Source organism: Chaetodon trifascialis, chromosome 13 (genome assembly GCF_039877785.1).
Source record: "Chaetodon trifascialis isolate fChaTrf1 chromosome 13, fChaTrf1.hap1, whole genome shotgun sequence".
Lineage (NCBI taxonomy): Eukaryota > Metazoa > Chordata > Actinopteri > Chaetodontiformes > Chaetodontidae > Chaetodon > Chaetodon trifascialis.
Genome location: NC_092068.1, coordinates 2,087,501 through 2,104,813, shown reverse-complemented (window position 1 = coordinate 2,104,813; position 17,313 = coordinate 2,087,501). Strand labels below are relative to the sequence as shown.

Here is a 17,313-nt window from a genome sequence, read left to right as displayed (position 1 = left end):
TTAGTGTTATGTGTCTGTCTGTCTGTTTCTGTGTCTGTTTCAGCTGGCTCCACCCTACCAGCAGGCACCTGGGGCGCATCAGTCTGATTAGGGCTGAGTATTTAAGGAAGGCTCTCAACTCAAGCAAATTATCCTGATCTCTTCCATGAGTTTCCAATGTATTTATCTTGTGAATATCTCCCAGTCTTTTGCCAGTTGCTCTCTCATGTGCTTTTGTAAGACTTATGATAGTCCTTTTCTTTTTGCCACTCACGTGTGTGCTTTTGTTTCAGTGCCTACCATCCACATCCAGCCTATGTCCTGCTCCAACCCACCTTGTGGTTTTCTTTTGTTTGTTATCTTCACTCTTTGAAAGTGTGCGTATTTTTGTTGTTTTTTCCACTCCTTATGAATGTGCCTGTCCCTGGAAGACCCTGGTCCCACATTGCTTTGGATTTTGTCATTGGTTTGCCTCCATCTAAAAGTAATTCTGTCATACTCACCATCGTCAACCACTTCTCTTAAGCTGCACACTTCATTCCCCTTCACAAACTTCCATCTGCCTTTGAAACCAATGAACTATTAACCCAGCATGTTATCTAATCCCCACGGACACTGTTTCTGACCGTCGTCCCCAATTCATATCACAAGTCTGGAAGGTTTTTGCCAAAGCCTTGGGGGCAACCGTCAGTTTAACATCTGGTTATCATCCCCAGTCCAACAGCCAGACAGAGAGAGCAAATCAGGACCTGGAAACTGCCCTACGTTGTCTCACCACAGAGAACCCTGCTAACTGGAGCTCTCTCGTCCCCTGGATCGAATATTCACACAACTCACTTACCTCCTCCTTCTTCCTTCGAGGTCTCCCTCGGCTACCAACCCCCAGCCCCAAATGGTGAACTGATGATCTACTAATCATCACAGGAACCCAGCCCCTCCCTACAAGTCAGGTCAGTCTGTTTGGTTATCCACTAAGAATATCTCTTTATGGACTGAGTCATGTAAACTTTCCCCCAGATATATTGCTCTATTTCCCATTGTTAAAGTAATCAATCCTCAAGCAGTCGCCCTCAGCCTCCCTGGCTCCATGAAGATTCATCCCAGATTCATTTGTCTTTTAGGTTTTAGCTCCAGTGTTTCCTCATGGGGAGCCTCCACACTGGGAGGGGTGTCTGGTCTGCCCGCCGGGGCGTCGTCCTGGGGACCCCTCGGGCCCAGAGGACTGGGGGGCTCTGCCCTCTGTGTTGAGTCCACCCCAGTTTATCTGGGTCGGGGGTCTCTGTTGCAGCGGTGCTCCCTGTGGCCATGGGCTGTGACCCTTCACAGTGTGGATGAGCTCCCCATAGGTGGTATTCTTTTTCTTTTTCCTTTCATGATGCCTCAGTGCCCTACCATGTTATTACACCAACAGTTTCGCTGGTGTGTGTGTGTGTGTGTGTGTGTGTGTGTGTGTGTGTGTGTGTGTGTGTGTGTGTGTGTGTGTGTGTGTGTGCATGATGCAGGTCTGCGATGTGTTTTTGGGGGGGGTATTTGCTATCATATTGCTATTTTATGTTTTTATCTTTTGTCAAGCACCTTGTGTTGCATTTTTTTTTCTATTAAACTTTTTATTTGAAGAAAAAACAGCTCATACATGTTGCTCTTGATCATCAAGTCTTATCAAAGCAGATAAGAAAAAAAATAGAAATAAATTAAAAAATGGTAATAATAATAATAATCATCATACAAAAAATAAAAATAATACAAAAAATAAAAAAAATAAATTACATATTCACAAAAGCACCTTCACTCTCTATCACCATATTCCTCTACAAGTAAACTTGTACCTGAATTAATGGTCAACTTATGTATCTGAAAGATGTGAAATTATAATAAGTAAAAGATGACAGTAACAGCCATAATAATGAAGAGTTTATCTGCCCCATATTCCATATTCCTTTAGTCCATGAGTTCTCCTGCGAACAGTATCTTATCGTGGGGTAATAGTGTAATTGCTGAACAGAAACAAAGAACAGAACCAAATGAGTGGAGTCAGAAACTAGGGGGGTTTTATCACTTCACCCAGCTTCTTGCCTATAAGTTGCTAGATAGTTTATCCAGATTTTTCAGTAACTTAAAAACTTATCTTGTTCAAGCCTGAGAATGATTGTTAGCTTCTCCATTATAAAAATATCCTGAACCACTTTGATCCAGTCCTCGACTGTAGGAGAATCTTTCGTCAACCATTTTCTTGAAATTGTTTTCTTACTCGCCAAGAGTAAAATGTTATACATATATTTATTTTCTGGTCCCTTCACAGTGTCCGGTCTTAAGCCCAGACATAAGGTTTCAAACCCTGATGGAATCATTATTTTCATGATTTTCTCCAGGTTCAATTTAATTCTTTCCCAATATTTTGAAATGACCGGGCAATCCCGAAACATATGAAAATGTGTTGCCCTGCTCTCACCACAGGATCTCCAGCAAGATGTATTTCCTCCCAGAGAAGTCGTTTGAGCTGGAACTCTAAAAAACCTAATTATACTTTTCCACCCAAATTCTCTCCAGGACAGAGCAGATGTACTTTTCCACTGTTGTAAAATAATTTTTTCCCATGTTTCCATCTGCATCTTGATGTTACTCCTTCTCCCACTTCTCTTTTATATATGCAGTATCCACCCTTACTAGCTCTTGCAACATCTTATATATCTTCAATATGTTTCCACGTCCAGGGTCTGAGCTGTAGCTAAGCAAGAATATCTTCACGATTCCAATGTTAGTTTGTTGCAGTTTTCATTGTTTTCTCTAGGTAATGTCTAAGTTGCAAGAATCTATAAAAATCTTGATTGGTTAAACCACATCCATTCTTAAGATCCTGGAATTGTCGCAGTGTGCCCCCCTCATAGAGGTCACTGTGTTTTATTAACCCTTTATCGGCCCACTGTCTAAATCTTCCTGTTGGTGAGAAATCTGAGTCATATGCTATCCATCTTAGGATCCAGTATGGTTCTTTGGCCTTGTTTTCATTGATTACCCTATGCCAAGTCTTAACTGACATTTTTATCCATGGGTTTATGTCTTTTAGACAAGTAAACAACCCACTGTCCCCTATAATTGCTTGTAAAGGAGTATCACTGGATATCTGACATTCTATATCTTTCCACTTAGCTTTATAGGAAGGGTGACAAATGTTAACCAAAATTTTTATCAGCACCGCTTGGTAATAATTTTTAATATTCGGGAGAGACAGGCCTCCTTTGTCTTTTGCTAACTGAAGAGTCTTATAGCAAATTCTTGGCCTCTTCCCCTGCCAAATGAATCGTGATATCAACTTGTCTAATTCTTGAAATTTCTCCTTTGGAAGTTCTACTGGTATGTTTTGAAACAGATATAATAGTCGAGGTAACACATTCATTTTTATTGCTTCCACCCTCTGTCCTAATCCTAGAAAGGGAACTAGATTCCACCTGGTTAGATCCGATTTGGAAAATTTTGGAAAATAGAGGGTTGTAATTCTCTGAAATAATCATGTTCAGGTGCTTTGGGATATTCACACCTAGGTATTTAATTGACTTTGAATCCCAACTAACTTTAAATTCCTGGATGGATTGGCTTGCAGAATAATTAAATGTCAAAATTTGAGATTTGTGGTTATTGAGTTTATAACCTGATAATAATCCATATTACCTCAAGGTTAAAAGCAATTCTGGAATGGAAGTGGATGGGTGCCCCAAGTATATCAAAATATCATCAGCAAACAGGGCAATTCTATGTTCTTCTTGAGACACCATGATCCCCTTTATTTTCTCATTCTGTCTTATCCATTGACTCAAAGGCTCTATGAAGATGGCAAATACAGTAAGAGTGGTGAAACAGGACAACCCTGTCGGCATCCCCTTTCTAGTTCAAAATCATTTGATTGAGTTTATAATCCTGGTTCAACAAACTAATTGGGCGGTAATTACAGCAATCTGTCTTATCTTTACCATCTTTGGTATTACAATTATGATCGCTTCCCTCCAAGATGGAGGGATCTCTCCTTTTTTGAGGACCCAATTGAATGTTCTTAGTAGTAATGGTGATAAAGAGACCTTGAAAGTCTTGTACCATTCTGCTGTAAACCCATCAGAGCCTGGAGACTTATTAGGTTTGAGTCTAGAGATTGCCTTTTGGAGTTCTCCTATGGTCACATTGGCCAATAAGACTTAATTCTGATCTTCTGTAATTGTTGGCAGATTAAGTACAGCAAGCAGAGGTTCAGGTGACTTGTCCCCCTTACTGGCCATCTGGGCATATAGATTTTTATAGTAATTTTAAAAACAACTGTGAATGTCCTGAAAGTCATGTTTCATTTGTATAGTAATTGGGTCTTTGATTTTATATACTAACCTCTCTGCTTGTTGCTTTCTTAATTTATAGGCCAGAATTTTAGCTGATTTACTACCTAGTTCATAATATCTCTGTTTCAAAAAGGTTAGCTTCTTCTGAATGTCAACCTCGTAAATGTCTTTGATCTGATTTTTAATTTCCTTAATTTTCTGAGTGATGTCAAATTGGGCCTCTTTTTTATGTTTTTTTTCCAGATTACCTAACTCTTTTTCTAATTTATCCAATTTTTCCTGTCTGAGCCTCTTTTGTAGGGCTAGTTTCACAAGGATTTTCCCTCTCAGGACAGCTTTACCTGCATCCCATACCATAAGTGGGGACACTTCCCCATTATCATTTTCTGATAGGTATAACTGAATGTCCTTTGAAGTTCTTCCTTCATTTTCCCTTTAAGTACATTTGAATTTAGTCTCCAGGAAAAAGCATTTTTGCTGTTTTTTAAATTTAAATCTTGGTAAACCAGACTATGGTCCGACAAATCCATTATCCCAATTTTACAAGACCTTACAAAACCAATATCTTTACTGAACATAAAAAGATAATCGATCCTTGAGTAAGTTTTATGTGGTGGAGAATAAAAGGTATAGTCTCTAGCTGTAGGATTGAACTCCCTCCATACGTCACAGGTTTTATAGGACGATGAGAAAACCTGATTGAAGCCCTGCCTTTTAAGTTTAGCATGCTCAGAATCGCTTAAATGGGTCTCTTGAAGAAATATTATATCTACCTTGTCTTTTTTCATTTTGCCCAGAATTTTACTTCTTTTTACCAGGTTAAGTACACCCTTCACATTATAAGAAGCTAACTTAAGTGGAACTTTTCGACTTTCCATTATAAATCAGGTGTCTTGTGTTGCATTTTTATGTATGAAAGGTGCTATACAAATAAAGCTTGATTGATTGATTGATTGATTGATTGATTGATTGATTGATTGATTGATTGATTGATCCCACTTTCCAGGTCTCTCAGTTGAAACCTGTGTCCACCAGTACCCTTTGCCCTTCATCTGAACCCCCTCCTACCCCCAAGCTCATCGCACTGGGTCCTGCCTTCATGGTTTGCCAGCTGCCAGGTAGCAGGCAGGGGTTGGCAATACCTGGTGGATTGGGAGGGGTATGGTCCTGAGGAGCGCACTTGGGTGCCACCACATAACACCACATCAGTTTTATGCAGGCTCAGAGAATTTCAACTATTCATCATGCAACTTGACAGAGACTTCACTGAGTGAATGAATGCTCTTAAAGCAAGCAGGAAAATGAAAATTCTGTCCCCATTCTGTTTTATATATGTTTGACACAGTACCGCTATTTTTTTTGGAATGGGGGTTGTAGGAAATGAAGACATTGAGGAGAAAATTTGTGTTGGATGGTTGATCAGACAAGTGAGAATCGGGGTGAATGGCCCTTGGGCTTCTGATGGTCATAAGCCACTAACATAGTCATTCAACTGTAAAACAAAAAAACAAACAAAAAAAAATTAATTCATCACTGCATATTATTCTATTTTTATTTTCCATGAGAAAGAAGTACAACTGGAAGCATTATTGAGCATTTATGCTCCAAAATGCATCATTTTAACAGATAAACAGGGCCAACAGTGTTGTATATCCCATATCTGCAAAGGGCTTACTATACAGGCACAGTACTATGATATTTGCTGAACACATTTATGTTCCCCACAACACCCTTTTTATTTTATTGATTCTGTGAGCTGTGCGGCCGTTGTGATGACAGTAATATTTTTTACTAGTAATAAATAAGACATACTTACACAGTGAAAAAGGCTGAGCTGTAGCTGAGCAGCATAACATGATGAACAGCCAGTGAAGAAAAACTATCATGGCCTATTTTGTTTAACTCGCATGTTAGAGCTGAACTGTTGGATGTAGTTTACCATTTGATGACCAGATCTGGGATGGGATGACAAACCAGAGTAAATGGATGGATGGGTGGAAGGTAGGTTTGTGTGTGCACATGCGCAGGTGTGTTACATGACTTACTCTTTTCCAGCAAAGCTGCCAGCACTGTGTCCAAATGCGGCTTGAGCTCCTCCTCAATCAGCTCTGTACTCACACTGATAGCCTTTAGTGCCTCGCTCAGGGAGTCTGCAACACACACACCAAACATACACCACCACAATTAATAACAATAAAAATTAAGATTATGCCTGCTTCAAGTCCATGGTGCTGGTTGGCAGTCCAAAAGGAATCTGAAGCACTGCTATTATAAATGGAAAACCCTCTATTAAATGATGGATAAGCCAATGTATTCCCACTCTCAGTTTATCCTGAGGAGGAGGAAAACTGAAGTCAAAACGACTTTGGCCTCTCCTGTACCGAAAGGGCCAAAGTCGTCTCCACCTGCTAAGAAGACTGAGGTCTTTTGAAGTATGTTGGACACTGTTAAACACATTCTGTGACTCTGTGGTGGCATCTGCAGGTTTCTATGCAGTGGTCTGCTGGGTCTGTGGAAGCTCTGAGAGGGACAGCAAAAGACTGGTCAGGAGAGCTGGTTCTGTCCTGGACTGCCTTCTGGACACCACTGAGGAGGTGGGTGAGAGAAGGATATTAGCCAAGACATCAATCATAGACAACCCATCCCACCACCTGCATGGAGGTGCAGTGGGGGGGCTTAAGCAGCTCCTTCAGTAGCAGACTGCTGCATCGACTCTGTTAGAAGGAACACTACCACAGATCCATCATTCCATCTGCGGTCAGACTGTTCAACTGTAGTCTTGTCAAATGCAGCACTGTATTAACGTACTTATTGCTCTGCACTGTTTTTGCACTCTGTGATTCTATGTTTTCATCACCATGCCATTACATCTCTTGCAATATCTAGTGCAATAGTATTTTTTTCTTCAATATAACATTCCCATCTCTTGTATCAAAGCTATGCATATACATATTTTTCTTATATATACTGCTACATATTTTTTAACCAGTGTGCAATAGTGAAATCCTTTGTAGTTGAATCATGCACAATTCTCCATTCCCTGTACAATTGTTTTTTATTTTTCCCATTACCAGTGATATTTTATACTCTGCTGGAAACTTTTTTTTATCCAAGGTGCAATACTGAAAAACACTGCACTATAGAATGTAAATATACAGAGTTTTTTTATTTTGTATTTTATTCCTTTCTATGACTTTTTTTCTTTTTGATATTACTGCTGCTGCCTGAAACACCCAGATTTCCCCTATGGGGGATTAATAAAGTTTTATCTTATCTTATCTTATCTTAAAACGCATCAATTGTTAGTAAGCTGGACAATCACTATATCTTTCATTGTCACTTGACTACTGGCCCTATCCTCAAAGACAGTGGCGTAGCTAGGCTGTATTCCACATGGGTTTTGAGGTCAAAGGCGCCCGACATTGCACACGCGAATAGAGGACAGAAAAAAGCCAAAAAAGTAAGGAATAAGTAAGCCAGCAATACACCATGACAGTGATTAGAATTCAAATAGCTGCCTTGTTTTATTGCTATCCATTCCCACCCTTTCCCCAGACCCTATACAAACAGGCAAAATAATAAATAAATAAATAAATAAATAAATGACATACATGACCACCATACCATAAATAACAACACATAAATAACATTTTCCCAACACAATCCCGATACAAATAAATACACAAAATAAAATAAAATTACAATAAAATAACAAGGTGCCATTACACTCCCGTGACGGGCATATCAACACTTTCCCAATACAATACACAAAATAAAACTTGGCTCCAATAAACAACTCAAGGTGCCATTGCACCACCAGGCATAGAAATCTAAGAATAACTTCAGTAAACATTGGTTAACATAAAAGTGCAGCTGCATGACAGCAAAAAGGGCTATTGAAAAAATACAAAATAAATGAGTCGAGAACTTTGCATTTCTGCTACAATTTGACTTAGCCTAGAACTTTGGTTACTTTTCTTTATCGTAGCAAATGTCTCAACAACATCGTTAAAGTTAGCCCTCTCAGTAAGGTCTCTTTCAATGAAAAGTAATGCCAGGTTTGAGAGATGAGACTCACTCATCGTTGAGTGCAGGTATGATTTAATTAGTTTAAGGCGACTGAAAGTGCCTGAAAGCTCTGCCTGTGCACTGCTTATTGGAACAGTCAGATAGATCCTATATAATTTTTCAAAGTTCTGATAGGCCCGGTGCAGGTCATTTGCAATGAACTTAACTTGAACTGCAACTTATTGTTTCATTCTTCAGCTCCGTTTTATATATCCACACACGTTTGTTTGCCTCTGCTCCAAACCATGGATGTATTATGGTCTAAATGCGCACCACTGTCAGAGCGCCCTGTTCCCATGACAACTGACCGGAGAAAGACACATGGCGCGTCATGCTTATGGGCTTCACCTGTGGCTGTGGCCACACCAAGCAGCTGGAGCGGATCCAGGTTCGGTCACGTTCAGATTACCGGTAGTGTCGGTTCTTGTGACAACCCTAGTCTCAAGTCTGAGGTCATGATAGCGCAGTGTTACAGCAGACAGTGCTTGTTTACCTGCTGTGGCCGTGCTGCTGCTCGGACCCGTGTCGTCACTGGCCTGGCTGCTCCCGCCACGACAGAAGAGATCTGTCAGCTTTGTGCATTTGGCCGCATCCTCAATTAACTCCGCTTATCTGCACCACACATCTCTTTTTCTGGTGGCTTCTTTCTTTTAAGAATCTTTGCCTCTACCTTGCTTTTTGTTTTTCTTTCTTTCTTTTTTTCCAGAAAAATAACGGTCGCTGTCTGAGCGGCTGAGCCAATCAATAGACGCATGGATCAGTTCAAATTGGGACGGGGCGCTCGTATCCCCCCTTATATGCAACACAATGCAGTGACCCAGTCTGACGTTACACTCTGAGCTACCTGCAGCTGCCTGGGTCAACCGCAGCGACACTACATTTAAAAAAAAAAAATGTTTGACCACAAGAGGGCCCATGGGTTTACAAAACCCACCAACCCTACGTCATCTACGCCACTGCCTCCGCTTATCTGCACCACACATCTCTTTTTCTGGTGGCTTCTTTCTTTTAAGCATCTTTGCCTTTACCTTGCTTTTTGTTTTTCTTTCTTTCTTTTTTTCCAGAAAAATAACGGTCGCTGTCTGAGCGGCTGAGCCAATCAATAGACGCATGGATCAGTTCAAATTGGGAGGGGGCGCTCGTATCCCCCTTATATGCAACACAATGCAGTGACCCAGTCTGACGTTACACTCTGAGCTACCTGCAGCTGCCTGGGTCAACCGCGGCGACATTACATTTAAAAAAAAAAAAAAAAGTTTGACCACAAGAGGGCCCATGGGTTTACAAAACCCACCAACCCTACATCATCTACGCCACTGTCTGAGCGGCTGAGCCAATCAATAGACGCATGGATCAGTTCAAATTGGAAGGGGGCGCTCGTATCCCCCCTTATATGCAACACAATGCAGTGACCCAGTCTGACGTTACACTCCGAGCTACCTGCAGTTGCCTGGGTCAACCGCGGCGACATTACATTTAAAAAAAAAAAAAAAAGTTTGACCACAAGAGGGCCCATGGGTTTACAAAACCCACCAACCCTACATCATCTACGCCATTGCTCAAAGAACACCTGTTTACCTTAGTATAATCAATAGGCAGCCAAGTGTTTTAATTGCCTTACCTTAACACTACCTTAACCATGATTGGCCATAAACATGTTCTTTCCTCAACCATAGCCATACCTTAGTTGCCATGGGTAGAAAAAGAAAGCAACAATATAATAAATTAACAATGTGGTGAGCCATGTGGAAGAAAGCTTCACGAGAAAGAGATCTCAGTCTAATGGCAAATACTGTGCCCCATACACCGCACGACTCCAGGAGAATGCTGTTTATTAACAAATCAACACACACACACACACACACACACACACACACACACACACACACACACACACACACACACACACACACACATCACGTGAGGTTTACATCACTTTAGGGCAGTGATTCTCAACTGGTGGGTTGTGACCCAAAAGTCACGGACCCATTTTCAGTGTGTCAGGGGCCTTTGCCCCTTTGAAGGGTATTTTTTTATGCCACGGAGTACTGTCTTTTTCCCTTGATTTGGGGCGTGGCTTGTCATTAAGATTAACACTTACTGAAGTCTTCACTCTACATGCCAGTCACAGCCATGGTGGCACAGTGTAAAATAATCACCTTGGTGCTCTTCAACACATAACATGACCACAGTAATCAGAAAACATTTACATCACGTGAACATTTGACAATGTCAGTCCTGTGAACTCTGAATATAAACACTCCCATGAGCCTTTGCGCTAATTAGTGCACAAGCTAGCTAACAAACACCAGCCTGTCCTCCCATCACTACATAGCCCCCACCTGAGGGGTTAGTCGCCCTCGACAACCCCATCACCCAACACAAAGTCCCTCAAATGTCCAGGACGCTGTTACTGACAAACAGGCTGCCTGGGACTCCCAGGAGGTGTGTCTGGGAGAGGATCATGCTGGTCTTAGCGTGAGAAGTTGCTGCTGTTTGTCTCTCCAGCAACAGGTGGAGCAAGGGGGCGATATGGCGAGAGTCTGTCCTGGTGCAGCACCACCAAACGTCCTGTGCCAGGCACACGTACCCAGTACACCACTGCAGACAGCTGGCTCACTGCCTCGCCAGACCCTTGCCAGTCTTGCTGATGTTGGATGGTGAGAATGGTGAGCTGAGTGGCCAGGGTACAGTTAAACCGTTCCACCAGCCCATCGCTTTGAGGATGGAGTGGTGTAGTCCTTGTCTTACTCACCCCCAGCCGTCTGCAAACCTCATGGAAGACCTGAGACTCAAAGTTCCACCCCTGGTCACTGTGGAGCTCAGCAGGGACCCTGAAGCAAGTGAACATCTCCGCCAGGGTCTTGGTATTCCCATAGTGCCCCGTCCCCACTGAACCATGGACCAGCTGGAGGACCTGGGGCCAGGGCACTGGTGCCACCATCAGCTGCAGGTGGTTCTTCCCTTGGCCGGGAGCTTGCCACTTCTGGCACAACAACCCGTCGCAGACTTCAACGTTACACCACTGGGAGTAGTAGGCTTTTACCTCAGGGCCCTGTGCAGACACTTCTGTCCGCTCTGGGCACTGCCCCATCTCCAACCAGCCTCTCACCATTGCCAGGGTCCCATCTGCTTCCTGTTGTTGCTTCAGCTGCGGCTTGGTCAAATGGAGCCATGGGTCCTGGTTGCTGGCAGTTTGGACAGCTGCCACTGTTGCCATCACTTGGTCTCGTTCCTCTGGCAATAGCGGCACTCCATAGCCATGCAGGGGCGTCGAGAGAGTGCATCGGCGTTGCCATGATGTCACCCTGCCCGATGTTGGATCTCGAAGTCATAACCCTGTAGGTTCTCCAGCTATCAAACTACCTGTCACACTACAGTTGTTTGAAGTTTAGCAGCCAAGTGAGGGATGCACGGTCTGTGTGGATGATGAAACGGCTGCCATGGAGATACAGGCGGAAGTGCCGAACTGCCAGGACCACTGCCAGCAGCTCATGTCGATGGTGTTGTCCCAGCTGTATGGTCGGCCCTTGTCGGTCAGGCGGTGGAGTGGGCTAGCGTTGGTGGCGAAGTTCTGGATGAAGCAGCGGTAGTATGACGCCAGACCCAACATCAGTGAGTAATGTTAGTGGGGGTTGGCCAGTCCCGCACAGTAGCCACTTTAGCTGGGTTGGTGGCTACACCCTAAGCACTGACCACGTGGCCCAGGAACTCTGTCTCCCTCGTCAGCAGGCAGCACTTTGCAGGGTTCAGCCGCAGCCCAGCATGGCGGTTAGCAGTGAAGACATCTCACAGGTTGGACAGGGCCCTGTCAAAGTCATTGGCATGCACCAGCAGGTCATCAAGGTACACAACACAACGACTGTGGGGTACTTCTGCCAGCACCCTCTCCATCATCCACTCAAAGGTAGCTGGTGTGTTGCAGAGCCCACATGGCAGTGAAGATGCCCTCAAAACCATCAAGGAGGCATTTCAACTGCATGGCGCTGGCCATGGACATTAACCAGCACCCAGCTGACAATGGTGAGAGGGGCCATGGGCACTGGCCATTGAGTCTCAGCTGAGGGAAGAGCGGTCAACTTGGCAGGTGCGGCTGGGTTGGGCTGTGGTAATACAGGGCTACTGGTGTCAGGGGGGGCACAGGGGTCAGGCACCTGCCGGACTGCAGCTGTTCGGTGGTTGGTGCACTGGTCTCTGTGCCTGTTCTTCTTCCTAGCACCTGACTGGGGGGGGGGGGGAGGTGTAGTGGTGGTCCCCTCACTAGACTACACTCGCCGTCGTTTCCCACCGGCTGGATGGCTCTGGCTTTTGGTGCTGGTGCAGGGCAGTTGCGGGCAATGTGACCAGGCTCATCACATCAGTAGCAGCAGTCGGTCAGCTGGGATGGGTGTCGCCTGGATGACGAAGGCTGTCACTGCAACTGTGGTGACGACGGTTTGACTTGGCAGACCTCTTCTTCCCCGTCATAATCTGTCATTCTGACGTGGTTGGAGCATGGGGACCTTCTGCTAGGGGGGGTGTGTGGAGAGTACCACCTCAGCCCGTTCAGCCTCACAAAGAACCTCACTGACAGTTTTGGGCATGGCGAGACAAACATGCTGGCGCAACTGCTCTGGTGTGAGCCCCTGCAGGAAAGCGTGGAGGGCCAGTTCCTCTTGGGCAGCTGTGGGTAACCGTGGGTAACCATGTTGGGCATGCAGCTCCACATCTGTGGCGAAGGTACACAGGTTCTCCCCCTGTAGGCAGTGGCGGCTAGTCAGTTGTTCCCTGCTCTGGTCAGCCAAGCATTGTGTCCCAAACCGCCTTTCCAGTGCCATGGTCAGGGCCTAGAGGTCCCGCTGTTCTGCTGGGGTTAGGTCAAGGAGCACCTGCAATGCCTTGCCCTCCAATGCTAGGGCCAGGTGGGTGGCAGTTTCTTCATTGCTCCAACCACTGTGCCATGCCACCTCAGACCACCAAGGGGCAGTGTGGGCGTGGTGCACTGGAGCCATCAGGGAAGCTGAGAAAACTCCCACCTTTGGAAGGCTGCACCAGGTTTTCCAAGCATCTCTGCATCTCCTCAATGGCTTGTTCCAGCTCCTGGATCCCTCTCTCCATTGTTCTGTCTCTCTCACTTCTGACACCAATGTGGCGAGCCATGTGGAAGACAGCCTCATGAGACAGAGATCTCAGTCTAATGGCAAATCCTATGCCCCATACACCACACAATTGTAGGAGAATGCTGTTTATTAACAAATCAATACACACAGTAAACACAAACACTTACTGAAGCCTTCACCCTACATGCCAGTCACAGCCATGGTGGCATGGTGTAAAATAACCACCATGGCGCTCGCCAACACATAACATGACAACACTAACCAGAAAACAACATTTACAACACGTGAACATTTAACAATGTCAGTCCCGTGAACTCTGAACATAAACACTCCCATGAGTCTTTGCGCTAACTAGTGCGCAAGCTAGCTAACAAACACCAGCTTGTCCTGCCATCACTACAATAAGTTGGGCTTTTGTAGAATTGTCCGATATCAATGCCTGTGAATATTCTCATTCATCCAGGTCATTGTAAGCTTCAGGGCATTCAATCGATCGCAACTGGACTTTGTCAGTTTGTCTTGGAAGATGTTTCGCCTCTCATCCGAGCAGGCTTCATCAGTTCATGCGCACCGGACTAGATAGGACAGCTCTAGTCCAATGAAATGGTGTTAGGTTCAAGTATTTATCCTCTGAGTGAGGCCAATCCCCAAAACCAAGGATAGTATCACTCTATTGTGAGGCAAACGATCCCCCATTAAGGCGGGGTAGGGTGCGACCCTTGGGTGTCAACGACAGTCGTCTGCCTCGTTAGTGTCCCATTCTTGTCATTGGGAGGCTCCTTGAGCCATGTGTGAATTAGCCTCTGAAAATAAACAACAAAGCCATTCACACATGGTACATAGATAGCTGTCCTATCTAGTCTGGTGCGCATGAACTGATGAAGCCTGCTCGGATGAGAGGCGAAACGTCTTCCAAGACAAATTGACAAAGTCCAGTTGCGATCGATTGAATGCCCTGAAGCGTCCGATATCAATGTTCCGTTTTTATTAGTAAAAGGGCTGAATAAACTGATCATAGTTATTTTGTCCCAGTTGCCATTTAACATGTGACTGCTAGAATGGAATATAGCTCAGCATAGATCTGCCACATAAACAAATACACGTACATTACAGTGCATTATATACAAACACACTCACACACACACACACACAAACACACACACACACACACACACACACACACTCACACACACACACACACACACACACACACACACACACACACACACACACACACACACACACACATTTGTAATTCTATCCTTGTGAGGACACTCAATTATATAATGCATTCCTTAGCCCCTTACCACAACCTTAATCATCACAACTAACTGCCTAATCCCAACCCCTACCGTAATCCAAACCAAAACCTAATTCTAAGGAGGTGGAGCAGTCATCCACTCAGGAGGCGGAGCAGTCGTCCACTTACCAGAAGGTCAGTGGTTCGATCCCTGCCCTCAGCAGTCTACAGGTTGAAGTACTTGTGCAAGATTCTGAACCACAAATTGTATCAAACAAAATATTCTCTTTCCAAAAATGTCTTCACTCTACTGTCACTCTACTCTACTGTCTACACTTCACTCACAAGGTCTAAAACTCAAACTGTTTCTGACAAAGGTAACTGTTCAAGCACACACACACACACACACACACACACACACAGTGAGGAGAGACCTGCAGATGGTAATCACCTCAGCTAATCCCTTTTAAGCAGAATGAAAATAGCCCGAGTGGAGGGGGATATCAGGCTGATAGCCACACAACCTAATATGCCAGGATCTAACCCTCATGTTCTTCTGTGTGTGCGTGTGCCAATGTGCATCTTTCCATGTGCCTCCATGTGTGTTTAACAAGAGAGCTGGTCAGCAATTTACTAATGAGTTCCACGGAATGCTGCGAGGGAGTCCCCAGGGTACTTATTACAGATGCTTCATCATCACTGCATATGCATTTACTTTAACATATATTTATGCATAGAGTCTCACAATACCCGGAATGACTGTACAATCAATTCAATAGAAAAGTCCAACAATATATCCCATCATTGTGAAGCTTATGGTACTTAGTGTTTCATTGTGCTTAGACTAGGTTAGAGAGTTGTTGATGATCATCATTTTTTAAAGCTGTACATTTATGATGCTGCCTATAGAGACTCATGCCTCAGACCAGCAAGATGAATAAGCCTGGTCTCATTCCCAGAGCATCAAATACCAATGCTTTGTCCTGCCCCTCGGCAATGCGCTGGGCTTTCTATTAACTCCACTGTAAACCCATTTGTGGCAAAATGAGATGCTTAGAACAAGGTGAGGTAGTGTAAAGAGCAGGAAAGTCCACACATGGAATAAGGTAGGTGGATGGATGGGTCAAACAAACATACAACCTTCACCCAGGAGACCGAGCTCTAACGTGAAACCAAAAGTGAACACTCTTTTTCTTTATCTAACCAAGTAGTTTTGGTGTCTATGGCCCATACACAGTCACCTTTTTCAGCTACTGGTTGCACTCAGGAGACACTTGTGGGAAAACACTAGTCTGTCAGTCTTCTGTTGTAGCCCTATTTAACACTAGTGTGTCAGAGTTCACCTGTGTTAATTTTTTAGGCCATGCTTGGTGTGTTTGGGTGGGATTGTATTACACTGTTGTTGTTTTGTCTACCAGCACATATTCTACAAAAATGAAGTCCAATACAACCACTGCAATCAAAGTGCATTACATTTTGGACTGATGTAACTTTCTGTCCACCCCCTTAATCACTGCAACTAACCAACCTCTCTCTAATCTGTAACCTTGGACTTGCAAGGTGGACAGACAGCTGTCTTCCACCACTACAAACATCAGCTTCAGGTAGGATTGTAAGATGGACAAGAGGGAACTTCAAGAAGAAAGTAATAAAAGGCGGCATGTTATGTGAGTTTGTCCCACAAAAGCTATGGATAATAAGGATTCAATGGTCGCGTTTACATGAATCACAGGATAAGGTTGTTTGGTTTTGTTGAATCAGGTCTGTCATCTGAACACTTAGTGGCTGTATTCAGTAATGTGAATGATGACCTATGTCCTGACCATTAAAGCAATTCTCTGTGAATTCTTGTTTTGAATGCTGAATAATGGCTTGTATATGCCCCCTGTACATGCACAAATAGATCCATCTATTTCAAACAACGTAACATGCCCACATACTTGAATGTGCTTATATTGGTATAGATGTTACAGGGCAGCTCTGAGTCAAGAGTGTCTGAGAAAAACAAACATTGCAATAGTGAGGGAGGTTGTAGTAATGTACCTCTTAAGAAAGAGGCAAAAGTGGAATCATCGTGTCCTATAGTCATCTCGTGTGAACTGTGGTTGCACTGCCAGCACAATTTCCGGTGGCACTGCTCCACTTCATCCGTATCCCTAAGCTCTCAGAAACCATGCACAAATACAGAGAGGGCTCCATCCGTATCTGTTTAGGAATCTAACATTGAACATAAATGAGTTTGAGTCCTTGATGGCCTTTAAAGTTTTTAAAATGTAAAAAAAAAAAAATAAATAAAATAAAATAATAATAATTCATATCTATCTGAATGTTGTGTTCTCTTTCTCTTCCAAGGCAATATAAATTATGATTTTTCATGTCATTTACACTCATCTTAAAATCATTTTTACTTTTTTTGTCTATTGTTATCTTTTAAGGACTGCACTGCAACATATAAAGATATTGCAGCTGATCCTCAGAGATTCAGGGAAGAGTATTGGAGAGAGGGGCTGAGAGAAAGAGGACAGGAGAAAGAAAAGAACAGTGTCAGATGAAAAATAATTATCTATGAGTGTGAAATCAAATGAGGGGATGGTGTGTTAGTTTTTTC

General features: G+C 43.7%; 1 protein-coding gene across 1 annotated transcript in view; it reads right to left on the bottom strand.

Moving 5' to 3' along the window:
• LOC139341133 (rap1 GTPase-GDP dissociation stimulator 1) overlaps positions 1-17,313 on the bottom strand; it is a 33,952-nt gene that overhangs the window by 15,202 nt on the left and 1,437 nt on the right. The window contains exon 2 of the mRNA XM_070977494.1: positions 6,344-6,448. Coding sequence (XP_070833595.1) covers positions 6,344-6,448 — 105 coding nt within the window. The remainder of the gene's footprint in view (positions 1-6,343; positions 6,449-17,313) is intronic.